The sequence below is a fragment of the Castanea sativa genome, chromosome 6 (assembly GCF_040712315.1).
Source record: "Castanea sativa cultivar Marrone di Chiusa Pesio chromosome 6, ASM4071231v1".
NCBI lineage: Eukaryota > Viridiplantae > Streptophyta > Magnoliopsida > Fagales > Fagaceae > Castanea > Castanea sativa.
Genome location: NC_134018.1, coordinates 7,530,835 through 7,550,269, shown reverse-complemented (window position 1 = coordinate 7,550,269; position 19,435 = coordinate 7,530,835). Strand labels below are relative to the sequence as shown.

Here is a 19,435-nt window from a genome sequence, read left to right as displayed (position 1 = left end):
TAGATGGCCGAATGGGGTTTTAACACATACACAACTGAATTTTAAGCAAATAAAAGCTAACAATCCAACAAAGAATGCTTTGTTCCTTGACATTTTTCCCCATCAATGGATCTTTTAGCAAAAGCTTTTTTTTTTTTTTTTGAATAGTATTATACCTGAAGAAAAATTGTTGATTTCAAGAGACTACATATATCATAATCCTAAAGGATTGCGCGGTAGAAGAAAATAGATTAAGCAGGTAATGTGGGAAAAGGAAAACAGGTTAACTAAAGCATAAACTACCTTGTATATAAAAATCTCTTATCTGAGAAACAAAGCTTGAGAATACATCACACGGTCGAAGACTACACTCTTTTAACACTGTTACTTATACAATTTAATGAGAAAACCAAAAGAATAGGGGCAACTTCTAATGTTTAAGAAACCAAAAAAGACTACAAAAATAGCGGTGTTACGCTGACACCAATGTAATACTAAAAAATTATAATTTCGTATACAACGCAAATAAACCTAAGAAATAGCCAGTAAGGTTCTCCATGATGTGCTTATATAGAAGTTCTCAAGCAGATTCAGTGACTCCACTTCAATGCTCCAAATTTTAAAAAGACACTAAGCAGAAATTTTTTTGCATTACTACTTACAAGCCAAAGAACTAAACAAGCAAAACAAACTGGAGGAAAAAAAAATAAAATGATATAACCAATGAAATTTACTTCTTTTCTAGAATTTTCATGTACTCTGAACATTTGAACTATTGAAATAAGATGTTTAAGAGTTCAAGCAAATAATGTTGCTGCAACTTTTTAGCCGGGAAAAAAAAAAGAAAAAAAAAAGTGAGGAAGGGGGTAACTCGGCCCATAATTAGATTAGATGTACATACAACATCAAATTTTCCGCTTGAGACTAAAAAAATGTTAATATCTTTAATGGAAAAGGATAAAACAAAATGGACCTTTGTTTTTTTTTTTTTTTCTGTTTTTTTAGGTGGGGGGATAGTGGGTGTTGAGGCCAACTGAGGATCAGTTCAAAATATCAGAATCTGAAATCAGGATCCACATCCATTGCCCAAGCAAACTTCGCCAGAAGAGACTTGTTGAATATCTGTGAAGTTTGGGAAATGTAAGAAGCTATTAACCAATAAGAAACAATTACACCAATGCACAGAATGAATGCAATTACTTCAAAACCATACTTTGTGTGTGTGTGTGTGGGTGGGTGGGTGGCTCCATGCAGGTAGATTTAATTAGTCAATGTTACAACATTGTTTTCTTATACCCTACATGGTTCCAAATCATCAAGATGATCAAAGATCAATAACTACTCCATCTACAAGATGTTTGAAAATTCATTTTTCTTCATACTCAAATTAAACATAAAACATAAGATTATGAATTAAATAGTAAATGATATATAACTAGCATTAAATTTGGCATGTGAGTTAAGAACAAAGAGAACATGCAGTCCACCAGTGGGATTTTCAAATGTCAACATTGGTATGTATGTACGTGGATATATATAGCCAGAACTGAACCTAGTGTATCCAAGCCATGGTGTTACTACATATTTACCACCAGGCCAAGACACCAGTTCTACCTTTATTGCACTAACTGGTTTAAGAATTGCTTCCAGTGAAAGCGAAATATGCTTGTTGGTAAGATCATTCACGCAAAAACTAAATGCAGAAACTATTTACCTTCTCAATGGGAACTTCATGCCGCTTGCACCATGCAACTGTAATCCTAGGGTCAAGGTAATTGATTTTGGATGTGCCTAATGCCACAGTTTTCAGATCTTCTTTTGTCTTCATATCGAGTTCCATTTTCTCGATCTTTACATTGGTTTGAGCAATCTTTTTCTCTATCCTGCGTAACATAAAATCATAAACTATTGTGAAACCACATATATCAAAACGAGATGAATAGTTGGCTTAAAAAGGCAAACATGTGGTATTACACTTCCGGAGCCAAGTTCCTCTTTTGTTTTCCATCAGCATCCTTTAATGGGGGCTTCCCCTTCTTTGCCCTGTCCAAATCTGTCTTCAACTCTTTCAGCAAGCCCTAACAAAAAAATGAAATAAAAATTAAAAAGACTCAGCTTAAGTTTGGACATAAGTCACACAACAAACAAAGCACAAGTTACATGCAAATGCATGCATACACACTCACTTCTTGCATCATCGATAGAGATACTAAGGGGAAGTTTTTATTGGACAAAATTTAGCTATAAAATTAGTTGTAGCCGTATCAATATATTCTTATCGGAGGTGAATTTTGAGAATTCCACCATTGGATTACATATTCTTCTTATATCCTCCAAGCTTGCAAAATTTCAAGAAAATTAAAGATCAATAACTATGCCATCAATAAATTTTTTAAATTGCTAGTTTTTATAATTTAAAATTATGCAGAAAATATAAGCTTATAGATCATATAATATACAACATCCAATTGACACAAAATTTAACGTGTATTAAGAGTGTAAAAAACAAGTAATTTTTTCAAAATATGTAACAATGTTTATTGCATTGAGTACGGTTGCAACCTTAGGTTACAACTAATTTTGTAGCTAAACTTTGTCCTTTTTTATGTTCAACATATGGCAAGAGACATTTATAAAAATAAAAATAAAATAAAGGAAAATGTCACAAGATAATTACAATCTCAAGGTAGTAACTCAATAAAACCTCCAACATTGACATGTATTCCATCTGACACTGGAAATTGTAAAATTATTTTTTCAGTTCTTTCTTCAACAGTCAAGTCAAAGCCTGCCTTGTTTAATGCTTCTTGCCTTTATTTCTTCTTTTTGTTTTCTTTTTCTTTTTAGGGTCTAGGTTGGTCCACATTGTCTTTAATTCTCCTCTCTCTCTCTCTCTCTCTCTCTCTCTCTCTTCTCTCAATCCAAAACTCTCTTTTTCTACAAGGGTGCTAAAAACCCTGTCTCTAATCTCAAATTATCCGATTACTTTGATATAAATCCAATTTTAAAAATAAAAAAGGGAAAAGCATGTGCTATATAGTATATATATTTTCTGTTCTTTCTTTTCTTGTTAAGTTAGGTCTCAAATTTACTAAATCAATTTCTTTTTCTCTAGTCATTCTTACAAATAATTAATCATGGAAAATGACTATTGGTGAGAAAATTTTAAAGTAAATTTAAATAATTATTTAAAATTTTTATTTTATAGTCTATACCAATAGAACATTACAGATGATAATACCTCATCTAGCAGATTTCAGCCTCTGACGCTCTTTTAGGACTCCACCCATGACCTCACCATCCATATTTTGTTCATAGGATAAGTAAATCACCTCCATCTTTTGTTTATGGGGTAAGATGTCATGATCCAAAGATCACTGGCCCTTTAGCTTTTTCATTGTACTTTACCGAAAGTTTATCATTAAATCTTAGAATTTTTCTTCTTTACAATAAAAAGTTGCACACCCGATGGGTCTTGAAGCCATGACCCTCCACCTTGCTCTCAAAAGAGAAGGATATGTGATTTGAGCTATTTTTCATTGAGATAAAATCACAGAAACTTCAATTGAATTTTACTTTAAATTTCCATCATATTTTCAGGTGAGTTTGGATATTCAACATGAATATTGATTAATCTATTGATATCTAGTGCACTGGACCCTCAATATGATGGTTGATATTGACATTTATTCACAAAACAAAACAAACCATGTATGCCTTTCACTAGACATATGTCATTACCTGAAGCTCACTAATCTTCTCGTTTAATCTTGACATCTGTTGACTGTGAGATTTTGAAACACTCCTTTGATGGTTACAAATTATTGCAACCTGCAACCAGAAAAACCACAATTTTGGATTCTGCAAGTAACTTGAAAGGAACAAAATCATAGATCACTTCACTTTGACAGGAAGGACTGTTTTTACCTCCTTGTTTGCATGTTGATAAACAACAATTTTCTCCGCAACATTTCCCTCTTTAGTTCCCCTATTTAACTGCCAAAAACACAGGAACCAATCCAGATGGAGATGAATAAACTCTAACAAGAAATTAACCCAAAAATTTCTCTTGGAAGAAAAAAAAACATTTTAATCCCTTTTTAAACTGTCATAAAAAATAAATTAAAAAAAAAGGCACCAACTTGAAGATAGGAATAAACTATATAAAGAATTAAACCAAAAACTTCCTTTTAAAAAGAGAGCATTTTAACAAACAAAACATAGGACTAAATATGCATTAAAGTTTCACAACAAGCAATGGAACTATCTCAGTAACACTGTTAATTCTAAACAACAAAGATTAGGTCCTCATGCCTCTGCTCGCCATTCATATTAATGGCAAAAATACAAACTAGACAAGTTGTAAGATCCAAATGCTTTCTTACCATCTCATCCAATGTGATGGATGCATTATATGTTCGAAAGACTTTTGCTGTAAGACCAGGCATGAGTTCTTTTAGATGAGCGTTCAATTTATTGGTGTCCAACATGTCAAAGAGGTCATCAGAGCCACGTTTTCCTGCAGCAAACAGAAAATAAATACTTATTGGCTGTTATCACAAACCATATGTCTATATTCATATCTAAAACCTAAACTGTGACCCAAATTACTCACCAGTTTGGAACTGTTTAATAGCCTTGTAAACAGGAAGCTCAACTTCAACTTTATTTTCGTATCTAATTGAATCTTTACCAAGGAAGTTGAACTGAATTTATCAAAAACAGTTCACTGGTTACCACTGGCAATATAACTGTAAATGAGGAACTATATGGGATGGTTTTTTCTAATACTTATTCCATTATACCTCCAATGTGTTTGGGTCTACTGCTTTCACGTTCTCTACTTTCAATGTGCAGCAACCAACAGTATCAGCCTCATCATCATCCTGCAGTAAAGCAGCCAACAATATGAAAAAAAAAAAAAACACCCAAGAATTTTTGCTGGATAATGAATGCAACCATGAGCACTTGAATAGCTGATTGCTAATAGGAATTTAAGCTGCTTAATTCTTAAAGCAGATTAAAAACTAGAAAGTAAAATGCAAGCAACACAATTATGCTATACCTGTTTAGAAACAAACATACAAAAGCAAAAGAAGAAAAGCTTGAAGAAAAAAAATACAAAATGGTCCACTCATGCTTCCAAATTAAGGAGAATCCTAATTTAAGCAGCCAAAATGCCAATCATCTTTTAAGCTAAACATCTTCTATTGCTTTTCCTAGTGCCAGATAAATGGCCTAGCATGTGATAAAGAATTCAACTGACCACGAAAGCCTTATTCCACCCACACCCCCACCCCCACGCCCCTCTTTTTTTGGGTTACTCTGCTCTACATAGTGCTGCTTTTTTCTTGTTCTTTTTCTTTTTTTAAGGATTACATGGTGCTTATTTACAAACATACAAAAACCTAAATAAATGTGTGCAAGCACAAGCAGGGGAGGGGGGGTTGATTTAAGTAATATTTTATACAAAATATACCTTCTCATTGCCAGCCCTCAGCGCTAGTTTATCAATAAGATAGGTAGCAACTGCAATTTGCCGTTTTGAGACATCTTTGCATGTAAAATTCTTCGTGTATGCAGCCCTGATGTTTTCTATGTAGTCCTGCACTCAAAATTTCAGGTTTTAGCAAAATATGACTAAGTTCCTTCAATATCATCCCAGGGAGTGTATAAAGGCTAGTACTAAAGAACATTTGACAATTTTCAAAGCTAATAACCAAAATTTAATGTAAAAAGCCTTAAGCATTATGATCAGTAATTTATTGCACAAAAAGAACCTTCAGCATCCTTGCTTTTTCATATTTTTCCTTGTCACTTTGCCCCTTCAAGGTACTACTAGCTGCAAGGAACACATACTTGAATTCCTTTGGATTGATTGGATCATTCCAAAAAGCTAACCATGTGACAGTATTGTCATGTCTTACTTCCTTCCAGCTGCCAAAGATTACAAATTCCAAAACTTAAAAACATTCACATAAAAATACTTGGCTTAAATATAATACTTTTTTCAAAATCACTTGCATATAATATATATATATAGCATACATATTTTGTGTGTGTGTGTATGTATAGTACAGTCCTTAAAAGGGTCTTAATGACTTGATTTCTTGTCAAGGAGATTGTGAAGAGCAAAACCTTTGGCCAGGGATAGGGCATTCTGGAATTGAAGCATCCTTTCCGATATTGATAGTAATGTCGCTAGGACGAATGCGTTTTTTCAGTTTTCCCATCTGGCAGCATAGAAGCAAACCATCAATAACAAATTCAGATAATAAACTTTAGAAATAAATAAAACACATCCACTTATGGTGACAGCAAATCCTAATATTCTGAATTCAATCACATACAACACTTAAATTATCTGAGGTATAAAAATGTTAATAGAACCTTTGGATGCTCTCCACGGCCTCGGAATAATCCGGGTGGTTCAACTCTAAAGTTTCCAACCTGAGATTGAGATTATAATAAGAAATTAGATACACACTTTTAAGATAACAACAATATGCATTGAGGTCCACAAAAAGAAATACATGTATTTATCGTCTAGAATATATCATAATTAGTGAATACATCAACGTAATCAAAATAGACAGCATAAATAACAATATAGGAATGTGGGATATAAGCAACATCAATTTGATAGAACCAATTATATGGCATAGGAATGGTTCACACTTCACAGACCACTGTGCTCAACAAACTCAAAGCCAGTTGGAGGAGTGTTCATCCTTTACATCCTCATCACAAAAGACTCAGTGATGTGATGTGGAATACTCTTAGGGGTCATGAATAGAACAAAGGCAACCATACAAAAACTTCTTCACAACAGAACAAAATGAGAAATATAGCCATATATGCATTACCAATATAAATTCTCAAATCTTTCTACACCACCATACAGTTATCAATGCACCCGCCACCCAGGTGACCAATAGGCCCAGAAAGTGAACTTTACACTATCAAAAACTCTGCAAAGTCAATGTGAAATTGCTTCATCTAGAAGATATTAGTTAAAACAAGATGAAACAATATATGTAGGTGAGGGGAGGGGGTGATTCTATGAGTTGAGAATGCAAGAATTATTACTTCCAAAAGTTGAAGTGATCATGAAAGGGCTATCAAAAAAAATGCAGCACACTTGCTCAAAAGCACTAGATACGTGACTGACTTAACCCCATGGAAAATACTGATTATATAGTAGACACTAGGGTATAGAAAAGTTATGATTGTCATATTTTTAGACCCCTAAGTATGTTTCTAGAAATGTACCAAATAGAGGGGGGAGGGTAAATTGTATTTACCCACCCTACACTATAAATTTTTGCAATCAACACCCTAAGGTAAGAATAATTTGCAATGTCCAACCCACCAAACAAATCATTTTTAAAGAAAACAAATTAGTGGCCTATTGGGGGGTATTGTAAACTACACTATAAATTTTTGCAATCAACACCCTAAGGTAAGAATAATTTGCAGTGTCCAACCCACCAAACAAATCATTTTTAAAGATAACAAATCAGTGGCCTATTGGGGGGTATTGTACATTAATGAGAAGAATCTGTAAATCTATACATAAATCAATAGTCCAAGCAACATATAAAATTCAAAAATCAATCAGCAAAGGCCTAGAGAACATAATATAACAATAAAATAAACACATATGATAGGTTTAGAGGATTGAAACGAGGGCAGAATATCCTCAAATCTTCAAAATATTACAACCCCCCCCCCCCCAAAACCAAAAATAAAAAAGAAAAAAAAGAGGAATATAGAAGAAGAAAAAGTCAAGGCTAGAAGAAACCTTCTCTTTAACACCATCAACAACGGCCCACATATACTTCTCCTCCTGCTTCAATTTCTCTTCCTTCAATGCCTTCTTCTCCTGAATGAACAGAAACTTCTACGTCAAATGTTTTGAAACTGAGAATGCCATATTAAAAATATATATATTAAAAAAAACGTTAATTTTTTTATTCGTAAGTTACTGACACACCCAGTGGATCTTGACATCTAAGACCTCACCTCCACCTTGCTTTTACAAGGGGAGCAAGTGCCATTAAGCTAGAGCTCATTGGCAACAGAAAGACCTTGATTAGATCTGAGCTGCTGTATGTAAAGCAAATTGACATATTAGCCACAATGTGGAAGCACAGACAAAAGCAATTATGTGAGAAGAAATTGATCATATTCACATCATGCTTCATGAGAACTTGTCTTCCATACCAGGAAAGGAGCAACTGTTTAACACACTAGCTCCAGAGGTAAACGCTATCATTAGATATGGAAGACCTATTCATTTCAATGTCATTCTGGCTCTTATAAGAATTGGCAATTGAAGTTCCAAGGTAATCTTCATTTAGACAGCACGCATGTTGGAAGAGTGACGTAAATAAAGGTCAAAGACAACCATTTTGCAATAAAAGTAATCAAAATGTCTTTTAAATCATATATCATAATTTCCTAAAATAGTTGTGGTCAAAAGCTAATGGATCAAACATACAGTAATAGCTTTTTATATGCAACAGCATCTTTAACACGAAGCTTTCATGTAAATCAGTAGAAAGCTCTAACAAGCTCAACAACCGCTGTTAAGCCAAAAATTTCTAGGTCCTCTTCCCACCAGAGAGAGAGAGATGGAGGCTGAGGTTGTGGCTTCAAAAACCACTAGTGCATGTATAACTAAACAATAATAAACCTCAAGTATATGCTATCAATTAGTGGGCAAGACAGAAAAAATGTCATAAGCTCAACCCAAAAAAATAACTATTAATAAACTCCACCAGAAACACATGCCTAAGTATATTCTGGTGACAAAGGCTTATATGAAAATGTCAAGTTAATTGCCAAAGAAACCATAGTTTCTGGTCACTGGCATTGCTCATAATAAAATGAGTAGATAAGATCTAGAACAATGAATTCGGAAGTAAAAGCAACTAAAGATATGAAACGATGATTTGCATTTGTAATCAAGCTCATTAAGTAAACTTCATTGATTAACAAACCCAGAAAGCAGGTGAGAGCCACCAACTTACATCTGTAGTCATTTGTTTTTTCTTATCCTTTTCCTTTTGGTACCAGTCATAAATAGGGGTGAAATCGCATTTCTCTAAGCCCTGAATTACATGGTTTTTACCAAGTAATTTTCGCCAATCATTCCAGAAATTCTCTTTGAACTTATCTTTCTGCATGTAATCTGTATCTTTCATCACTGCAAACATTGTGGCAACCTGCAAAAAGAAATCATCAAATAGATTTAGAAACCCTGCGGGTATAAGGTATATGGTAAATGCAATGTCAGTAGGAGCAAGAGCAGAAATAATTGAAAGATTACTGGACTGAGGATTAGGGAAGAAGACAAAGCAGGTGTGCGTGTATGTGTGTGTGTGTGTGTGTGTGTGTGTGTGTGTGAGAGAGAGAGAGAGAGAGAGAGAGAGAGAAAGAGAGGAGGGGGAGGGATACTCACCTCCTCTTGTTCAGGAGTCAAATCAACTGGCTTCCCATTATAAAGCATCTTCACTCCATGAGACTGATATGGAGGTGGAAAAATGACACCATTGTGAACTAAGGTAGTCCATTTCTTTTGCCCATCACCAGAGCTAGGTGTCATTTTTGTCGATCTTATATATTTTGAATTTTTCACTACTTTCTTGGTCTTCTTAGTTGTTTTCTTAAATGAAGAAGAAACAGCTTTTACTGCTTTCTTCTTTGTGGAAGAAGACTTAGTGTCTGATGCAGATGACTTCTTCATTCTCTGGGAAATTGGAATAAAGTCATCGTCTTCGTCATCGTCTGCCTTTGCTTCAGCTTTGACTGATGTTTGCTTCATCTTCATTGGTGTAGATGCATCTGACAGCTTTGCCTTTTTAACTAAAGGTTGTTCTGAGGAATTCACCTTATCTAGAGGTCTCTTGCTCGTTTGCATGGAAGACTTTTGTTGTTTATCCCTCGAGGTAGAACCATTTTGCTGAATTTTCAAAGCCAAAGGTTTCTTTTCATTAGAACTTACTATCTGCTGTTTACTACTAGATGTACCCACATTGGATTTTGGTGAGAACCTTGAAGACAAAGGAGCTTCATCATCAGATTCTGCAGAAGATTTTTTCAGAGTGTATTTTGATTCTGATGGCTGTGATTTGTTAGGAACAGGTTTGGGGACAATGGTGGGTTTTGTCATAAGTCTAGCGCTCAGTGGTTTCTCATCTTCAGAATCACTATTTTCTACGGGACATTTAACAGAATTCTTTTCCTCCTTAACTGAAGTTGACAAATTCTGTTGGGATGAATGCTTTGATCGACCATCTAAAGTAGTCGACGCTTTTGAATTTGCTACCCGTGAGTTTTCAGGAGATGCCTTGACGTCAGAAACAGGTTTGCTCGTCCTTTTGGGGACAGCAGTGGATTTCACCAAGAGTCTAGCACTCAATGGTTTATCATCTCCCGAGTCCTCAGAATCACTATTTTTTTCTAAAGGGGGACATTTCACAGAGTTTCTTTCCTCCTTAACAGAAGTTGACATGTTCTGTTCAGATGAATTTTTTGAACGACCAACTAATGTAGTTGACGCTTTTGAATTTGCCACTGATGACTTTTCAGGTGATGCCTTGATGGACGAAGTAGATGCCTTTGGGCTTGCTGGAGGATACTTTACTTGTGATACCTTGGTGGATGTAACCATTTTACCCTTCTGCATACTGGAGTTTTGACCATTGGAAGAAGGCACATCATGAACCTGCCTCCCAGATTGTCCATCATGCCTTTGAGATGATGGCTTCTTTACTTCTGAATTTACTCGATTTTGCTTAGCTGTTGGGTTGGTCCTTTTGAAAATTAGAGGCTCATCATCATCAAAGTCATCATATACTGATTTACCAGACGTTTGAACAGCCATTATTCAATTATGTACTGTTGCATCAGCTTCTGGCCACCAAACCAAAGAGAGAAAGAGATTAGAAATGACAGTTGGGACCCAAAACTCCAAGGCTTAATTAAAAATCACGAATAAAGATACGGAAAAACAATAAATGTAAGAATAAAGTAAAGCATAGCATTATGATTACAATAAAAGGTCAGTCAGTGCTAATTTCTGAGGCAGGGATAAAGATGCAGTTACTTCTATTGTATATCAAAACCATTGGTGGAAGCATGTTCAAGCTATTTATAAAATAAGTTACAACTAACCCTAAACAAAAGAACACCATTTTCTACAGAATCCAAATCTAAAATGAATTTTTTAAGCTAGAGTATCCAATATAACATAGAGAGATTAAGAAAGGGAAAGATCAATTAAGAAACCTTCTAAGAGGTGGCAAAACCTAATACCATAAATTTAATCAACTAGAGACCAATCCCTACACAAATTCAACCAAATATACACACACCCACCACAGCATTATTCTTGTCAAAAGACTCAAAGCAGGATCAATGCATGGTTCCATTCATTCCATAACAATTAATTCAATTATGATTTAGCTTTTTTAACCCATTTATGAAAAATCCGAATGAGGGTCACATATACTTATCCTAGCCCATTGCTTATCCTACCCAAAAAACTACACAAGCTTCTAATTCAATCATGAACCTCACAAGATAGAACCTACCCAAAAACAAAAGCAAAAAGATAAAACCACATTAAGTTCTTTAAATCATCTAACACTGCTTCCTTGAACTCATATAGCCCTACCCATACTCAACTCAACCAAACACAAGGTCTTTCCCAACTCCTACCTAAGCTTATTCATTAGCCTAACAAGCCAAAGTACACATCTATATTACACCAATGATTCCTACCTGCCACAAATCCCATAGAATTCCTCATAAACCACCAGCCTTCCTTTTCCATGGGACAAATCTTATCAGGTTGGTAACCAATCACAAACTTAATCAAGCCAAGCCCAGCATTGCTCAAGCTAGACCCAATAAAATACCAAACTAGGATCCAACATTTAAGCTTCTCTCACTGACTCCTAGCGAGCTGGGCAACAAGCTCTCCACAAAAAGCTCATCTACCCATAATTTTTACCAAAGATTACAATTTCTTACACCCTTTGATTACCAAAAAAGTTAAATAAACCATAAAGCCTTAACATTCTACACAGACTAGTTCCTCAGAAACAAAACAAACCCAATCAAATTCACACAATTTACAGTGAACCCAGAAAGAAATCCAATCCAATTAAGCTAATTAAACTACACAAACTCACCAAACCCAATGTCCCCACTATCCCAAAACTCCCCAAAAAAAATTAAACTGAAAAAAAAAATCCCAGCCCATCATTCACCCAAGTTTTCTCTTTGTTTCCCTCAACTTTCTCAGCTACCAAACAGAATGTTCACATTAAAAAACAAAACAAAACCCACCAAAGAAAATAGAAAAAACCGGATAAAAACCAAGTCACAGAAGCTGATACAGAAACCCTAAAAACTCAAACTTTTTACTTCCCAATATATCCACAAACACCAATCAGATACAAAAGCAAAGTAAAATATCAACAACATGCATATTAAGATCAATCCCACAATACCCAAATGAAGAAAAATTTTATTAAAAAAAAAAAAAACAGATAGATTTTTTTTTGACGTACTTGTTGGGAACCAAGAGAAAAATCATTCCTTTATATTTTTTGTGTGTGTGTTCTCTGATCTGAAACTTATGGGTGTTCCTTTGAACTTGTGGGAGCAGATTGGATATAAGTATTGAGAATATAAGAAAATCAGAGACAGAAGAGAGTCTTACAGAGTTTTGGGTACACCTCTCACAGAGAAAGAGAAAGGCTTTTGTTTTTGTAATTTGTATGTGTTATGTTAATGTAGTGTTGGTGAGAATTGCTTGCCCTTGTGGGCTTTGTGGCTCAAGGAATGGTTTTTTATTTTTTACTTTTTTTTTGGGTTTGGTAGTATTTTATTTATATATATATAATATATATATATATAGTATTTTTAAATATATATAAAATATAAAAGGGTAAATTACAAAAACCTATCTGAGGTTTGGGGTAATAATAAACGCATCCAAAACTTTTTGAAAATGACCAATTTCAATTTGCTCCTTAAACACAGACGGTGTGTATTGCCGTTTGTTCACATCTTCCAAACGATTTTTAGTTCATTTTTTACATTCCTCATTTCTTCACTTGCTCAGTCTATCTCTTCTTCGTGCCAGAACATAAACATCTCTCTGACTCTCAAGCTCAAACCAATATCCAAAAGATACACCGAAGCAACATTCCCAAAAAAAAAAAACCCACCAAAACCAATATCTCATCTGGGAAAAAAATTGCTGAACATTCCAAAAAAAAAAATTGCACTCATGAAACCAAGATCAACCCAACCCAATTAGATCCAGCATTACACAGGACAATTAAACATATATCAACCCAACCAATCAATCATCCAATATCAAACCTCAAAATAGACCCAAATAAAAATAATTTCAAAACAAAACCCAGACCCACAACGGCAAACATTGTATGACCCAGCAACCGCCATCCACCACGGCACCACCCATTGTCCCCAAACCCAAACAGATCCACCATCCAACATCACACACTTCACACCTTAAACCCCACAAAAAAAAATAAAAACCCGAAATCAAATTTTTTTTTTTTTTAAACTATACCCATGAATCATGATGTAAAGCTCCACCAAATCGTGACGTTACAACCGCCGTCGTCCGCTACACATCGCAACCGAGCAATCGCCGTTCACCAATCAGCGAGACCCAGCCACCCAGCTTTAAACGGCAGCGTATGGCGTGAGTTTGTGGATAAACAAGCTCTAAAATCGTTTGGTGGCAGAGGTTTTTGGTCCTCTGCTGAGTCTTGAGCTTGTGAATGAGAGAGAGAGAGATATGTTTGGTCTGTGTGAAGAAAGAGAGGGCAAAAGAAAAAGGGGGTTTACAAACGGCGTTAGTGTTTAAGGACCAGTTTGGTCATTTTTAAAAAATTTTGGATGCATTTGGTATTTTCTCAAAGTATATTGTAATTTACCCAATATACAAAAAAAATTAAAAAAGAGAACAGTGAAAAATGGATAATTGAAAGAGTGGCACTGGGTTTTGAGGAAATTGTGAAGTGGGTGTGAGAGTGAAGCTTTTATCTACATCTCAGTCCTACTCATCATTGGATAATGAGTGAAGCTACGGCTGAGATTGAGACACGTCAGCAATAGATAACCTTTTTTTTTTTTTTACTGTCTTTTGGTGGGGATTAATAGTAATACCATAAACGATATCGTTTTGGGTTGTGTATGTTACTTTGGCTTGAGTAGAGAAAATAAGGTTTGGATTTGGAACTGTGGATACACACAAATTATCAAACCCGTCTTTTTTTTTTTAGTTTTCTTCTTAATTTTTAGATTTAAATCTAGATTTTTCTCGATATTAGGGGAATGCATTAAAAGTTTAAAACAATCTAATAAGTAGTATAATTAAACGAGTCTACTTTTTTCTTTTTTCTTTTTTGTGATAGGAACGAAACTAAGATTTAATTTTTGAAGAATCAAAGTATGAATAAAATAATCATCAGCATTTTAGAATGAGATTTAATGATAAGATTCAGTACTAAAGTAATACATAAAAATAAAACCAAAATTTATTTAGTGCTAACAAAATATTTACTTTTAAAAAATATACAATAATTATTTTTTTAATACATTTCAACTTAAAATAATGAAAATCCACTATAATTGATTTTCATACAAAATTATGCAATAATTTCAAGTGACTCTAAGACTCTGATTGACTGTGATTATTTTGGGAATGGAAAATGAAAAGAGATAATGAACAATTGAAGTGTTTAATTAGAGAGGGTGATTTTGTTTTCTCTTCTAGCCCACATTCTGAGAAATTTTTTTTTCCCCCACAAATTGTGGAGAAAATGAGGGAAAGTAGGCTTAGATGAGAAATTACCCATCTGCCCCTCCCCCCTCCACGTTAGTTTTCTTTTTTATCTTTTTTAACTTTAAATGTTCATTTTTTTTCTTTTAAATACTAGGTTTTTTTCTTCTAAACTTTCTTTTTTTTATGTAATAGGGGAGTGAGAGTAAATTTATACAAATACCATTTTTTTTATCCTCTCAATTTTCTTCACAATTAAAAAAAAAAAGTTTTTCATCCTTTCACATTTTGACCCACCTAGACACACATTAGGAAAAACTAAATATTCTATCACCCACTTTTCCATCCTCTAACCAAATGAAGCCTAAAGCAATATAAATTATATAATACCCTAAATTCTCATATACAAACAAAATTCTGTCACTATGTCATAACTAGAAGACTAGAATCTAATTCCAAACTCAAAAATTAAGGAAAAAAATTTTGAGAACCCTAAAAAATGGTGAATTGATGACCATAGCAAGTAGAGAAAAATGTAAATTTGAGATATTGAAAAAAAACAAAAAAACAAATTTGACACGAAAATATATATTTTAATTCGACTATATTTAAAACTACTCAATGTTATGTTTTACTCACCAAAACTATATTAAATATATATATATATATATATATATATGTTCAGTAAATAATTTATTTCCAATTTTCTTACCCATGTTGGCATCCAAACATACAAACATTGTTAGCCTCTGTTAAGGTAAAAATATATATATTTTTCAATCCCAAAGTTTAAGTATCTGGTACCAAGAAAATAAAATTATGAATAAGATTGATCCTTTTTTTTTTCTTGTTATGAAACTAATTTAAGAGAGATTGAGAGGAAGGATGGAGGTGAAAGCCATTGTGGGTAGCATTGAGGATCTTGGGGTATTTGTGGTCTTTGCATAAGTAATTGACAACACTTCTTAAGGTGGTTGACACCTCCAATACAGTAGTACTACTTGAGTTTAAGTATTTATTAAGAAGCTTTTTTTAAAGGGGCCATAAGAATGGGCTAGTTGGCCTCTTTTTTTTTTTTAATATCTTTCAACCAACTTAATTTTTGAGAGGGATTTAGGTTTAACTTTTGAAAATTCAACTTCAAACTTTACTCAATAAACCAAAAATAAAAAATAAAACTTTGAAGTATACATATTATTTATATAAAAAAAAAAAGTAAATTGAAAATTACAACCCTAAAGCTTGGGAGTATTTGGATTTTATACCCTAAATTTTCAGAATTTAGATTTTACCCTTGAAGTTTGGAGGTGTTTGGATTTTACACCTTGACTTTTTAGAATTTAGATTTTACCCCCTAAATTTTAGGAGTATTGGGATTTTACTCCCTAAAATTTAGGGGTGTTTGGATCTTAGACTCTTAAATTTCAGAATTTTGGAATGTAAAATTCAAACACCCTCAAACTTTATGAGGTAAAATTCAAATTCTAAAATCTCAAGGTATAAAATTCAAACATCCCCAAATTTCAAGGAGTAAATCAAAATTCTAAAACTTCAGGATGTAAAATTCAAACACTCTCAAATTTTATGGGTCTAATTTGCAATTTACCCTAAAAAAATTCAAGGCCGAAGGCTTTTTGGTCCCTAAATTGATTTTTTTTAGCATTTTCAAGAATACTACCAAACCAAACATTGACAAATATATGGTTTTCTTTAATAATATTTTCAATTGAAATCATTTATAAAAAAAATAAAATAAAAAAACTAGTTTTATACCTTAAAAAAATGAAACCTAAATCTATCAAAAACAAAAGAGAAATGCTATGTCTACAACAATTTCATAACAAACCATAAATAGCAAGTTGTTACGGGTTGTTATTGGTGGGAAAAAAATAATATTTTTATTGGTAAATTTAAATTTGAACCAATAATAACATACCACCTATAATTTTTTTGTGAAAATATTGTGTTATTACCGTTGGATTACATGTTCTATATATTTTTAACATGTATGCCAATTTTTATACCAATCAGATGTTATTTACTATTCGATCCATAAACTCATATTTTATGTAATATTTTAAATTACAAAAACTTGAATTTAAACAATTGATTTATGATATGACTATTAATTTTTTATTATCTTGAAACTTTGCAAACATGGAGAATATACAAAAATAATGTAGTCCAATGGTTGATTTATCAAAATTCGCATCCAATTAAAAATATTGAGTGGTGTAATATTATTTAAAGTTACACATGGTGCAACTTGAACCCAACCCTATAAATATATATATATATATATATATATTTTTTTTTTTTTTTAATTTGAGAATACGTAGATTTGCTATTATGGGAGATGAGAAAACATTATCCTCAGAGTACCGAATAGTTTACTGATAATTGGAACAGCTGGAATATATCCTTCCCTTAAAATTGCAAGTACATATAATATGGAGTCCAATATTCTTAGATTATGTTCTTACTTCTTACCAAGGTTTTTGTGATCCTATCAAAAAAAAAAAAAAAAAGGTTTTTGTGAAGTGCCGACTAGCAAAAAGAAAAAGTATACAAACTAAAATTAGTATATTCAAAACTTTTCTGAGATAGATGCCTACGCATTAACTGGGATGATTCTCTTAAAACTAGTTAAATGTATTGAGAACCATATAAGTTCTCATAAGATGCTTTTACCTTTCCCCTTCAAAAAAAAAAAAACAGAAGAAGTTCTCATAAGATGCAAAATATAATAGAAAAAAGATGTAACATCTTCTCCATCAGAATAATTAGGCTAGAAAAAGGTGGGTTTTCTAGCATCTTACAGGTTATTCATATTAGGTTATCAAGAGCTTTTCTTCATAAAAAAAAAAATAAAAAAAAAAGGTACATGATTTATAATGTATTTTCGTTAAAATTATTTTCAATTGAAATCATTACTCATATTAAAATCATGTTACCAAATGGTGCATTAAATTTTATTTAGTTTTAAAATTATATTAATTATCTTCACAATATTTTATAGCAAGAAATGCCCATCCTTAAATGAATTACTTTTTTTATCATTAAAAATATGAATTACTTTCATCATCAAGTAATTAAGGTAATTTAATTTTAATCATACTTTATTTTTATGAAGTACAAAATTTTATATTTAATTTCACATATTTTTTAATTACCTAACATTTTGGCAGAATATTGTAAAGTTGAAAACTTCACAATGCCCGCCGCATAAATAATGAGTACGCTATTGTACCAAAAACCGGACAATGAATCTAGAAAGAATCAATAACTCCTATCAAAAAAAGAAGATGAAAAAGAGTGAAAAGACTCTATATATAAAGACTTCCCTAGAAAGGAAACATATTTGTCATATAATATAGAACTAAATATAGTATTAGACATTGATACAATTAGTCAAAAACCCCATTAACATTTGGTTCTCTTTACACCATTGTTATAGGATTTAGAGAGATTGTTCTGATTGAAACACGTCTCTATCATAAGTTTGCTTCTAAAAAAATAAAAAGCTATCAACCAGCTTACCTCTCTTTATATTTTTATTTTTTTTAAAAAGCTATCAAATATACTCTATCTAAGAGTATTTTTTTTTTCCAGACATATTTTTTATAGAGAGGGATCAAGTTATATATATATATATATATATATATATATATATATATATATATATATATATATATATATATAATTCCAAAGAATAACACACAAATAGTGTGTGTATATCTATTATAATTTTTTTATTTTTATAAGTATATTATATTTATTTATTACTTATATAATAAGAATATTTCTAATTTTGATTTAACATATGATATTTTCTTATTTTTAAAAAATATTAACATCGATCAAGTAAGTCTATCTTTATTCTCTCAAAAAATTGATATAACTAAAAATATAAAAAGTTAAATTACGTATGGTAGACATTAAAAGTGGGTTCCAGTTAGCTAGTAAATACTATGATGATTGTATAAGAGATTTGGGGTTTAATCCTCGCCTACACTAAAAATTGATTGGTGTCTTGGTCTGATAATAAAAAGTTATTATCAGGAGCGAACATCATATGTTGAAACTCTCTCAAAAAAAAAAAAAAAGTGTTTGTCAACTATATAAATGCATTATATATTTTTAGTAAAAATCTAGGAGGCATTATTTAAATTTCATGTCCAAAATTTTATATATTTTTTCAAAAATATAAGAGGGAGGGAGGGAGGGAGGGAGGATTTTTGAAAGGCCCATGGCCCCCTGCCCTCCACCCCTGGACGATTATGTGTCATGTTATATTGTTATTCATATGGATTAAAGTTAAATAAACTTTTTGTATAGGACACCGTATTCATCTTTCCATCATTAGAGCATCTACATTCATTTTTTTCAATTCTATCATATTTTACCATCCAAAAAGCCACTTTATCAATTATACAATACCATTTTTCACTACACCCAGCATCAAAACTTCTATTTTCCTATTCTACTCATTAAAATAATATATTTTCACATTAAAATATACAAAATGTCTCTCAGAGATTTCCTGTTCCAAAAAAGAAAAACCCAAGAAACAACCACGCCATCTGCCAGCAACCACCACCACGCCCCCGGCCAGCAACC

At 32.6% G+C, this 19,435-nt stretch overlaps 1 protein-coding gene and 1 pseudogene across 6 annotated transcripts; both read right to left on the bottom strand.

Moving 5' to 3' along the window:
• Window positions 1–671: 671 nt before the first annotated feature.
• On the bottom strand, window positions 672–13,725 carry LOC142638386 (DNA topoisomerase 1 alpha-like). 6 transcript variants are annotated; one of them, XM_075812425.1, is made up of 16 exons: window positions 13,598–13,725; window positions 9,446–10,896; window positions 9,015–9,209; window positions 7,784–7,864; window positions 6,370–6,429; window positions 6,118–6,212; window positions 5,760–5,916; window positions 5,459–5,584; window positions 4,785–4,865; window positions 4,595–4,685; window positions 4,365–4,498; window positions 3,907–3,975; window positions 3,721–3,810; window positions 1,954–2,057; window positions 1,694–1,862; window positions 672–1,101 (listed from the first exon to the last, which is right to left on the bottom strand). In XM_075812425.1, the coding sequence occupies exons 2-16, from the start codon at window positions 10,868–10,870 to the stop codon at window positions 1,033–1,035; spliced, it is 2,946 nt and encodes a 981-aa protein (XP_075668540.1). In that variant the 5' UTR covers window positions 10,871–10,896; window positions 13,598–13,725; the 3' UTR covers window positions 672–1,032. The 6 variants fall into 6 exon arrangements, with proteins under 6 accessions (XP_075668540.1, XP_075668539.1, XP_075668536.1 ...); XM_075812424.1 differs by having other exon boundaries at window positions 9,446–10,899; window positions 13,598–13,718; XM_075812421.1 differs by lacking the exon at window positions 13,598–13,725 and adding an exon at window positions 12,716–12,847 and having other exon boundaries at window positions 9,446–10,899.
• Window positions 13,726–19,347: 5,622 nt separating this feature from the next.
• Window positions 19,348–19,435, bottom strand: part of LOC142639375 (putative long-chain-alcohol O-fatty-acyltransferase 5) — a 5,854-nt pseudogene continuing 5,766 nt past the window's right edge.

What these genes read in the sequence shown, in the direction of transcription:
- LOC142638386 (XM_075812425.1), bottom strand. Translation starts at nt 10,870, where the DNA reads ATGGCTGTTCAAACGTCTGGTAAATCAGTATATGATGACTTTGATGAT. An exon ending in AAAAACAAATGACTACAGAT is followed by an intron (nt 7,865 to 9,014) that starts GTAAGTTGGTGG and finishes CTGTTCATTCAG; the next exon opens with GAGAAGAAGGCATTGAAGGA. An exon ending in TTGATGGTGTTAAAGAGAAG is followed by an intron (nt 6,430 to 7,783) that starts GTTTCTTCTAGC and finishes TCTCAATCTCAG; the next exon opens with GTTGGAAACTTTAGAGTTGA.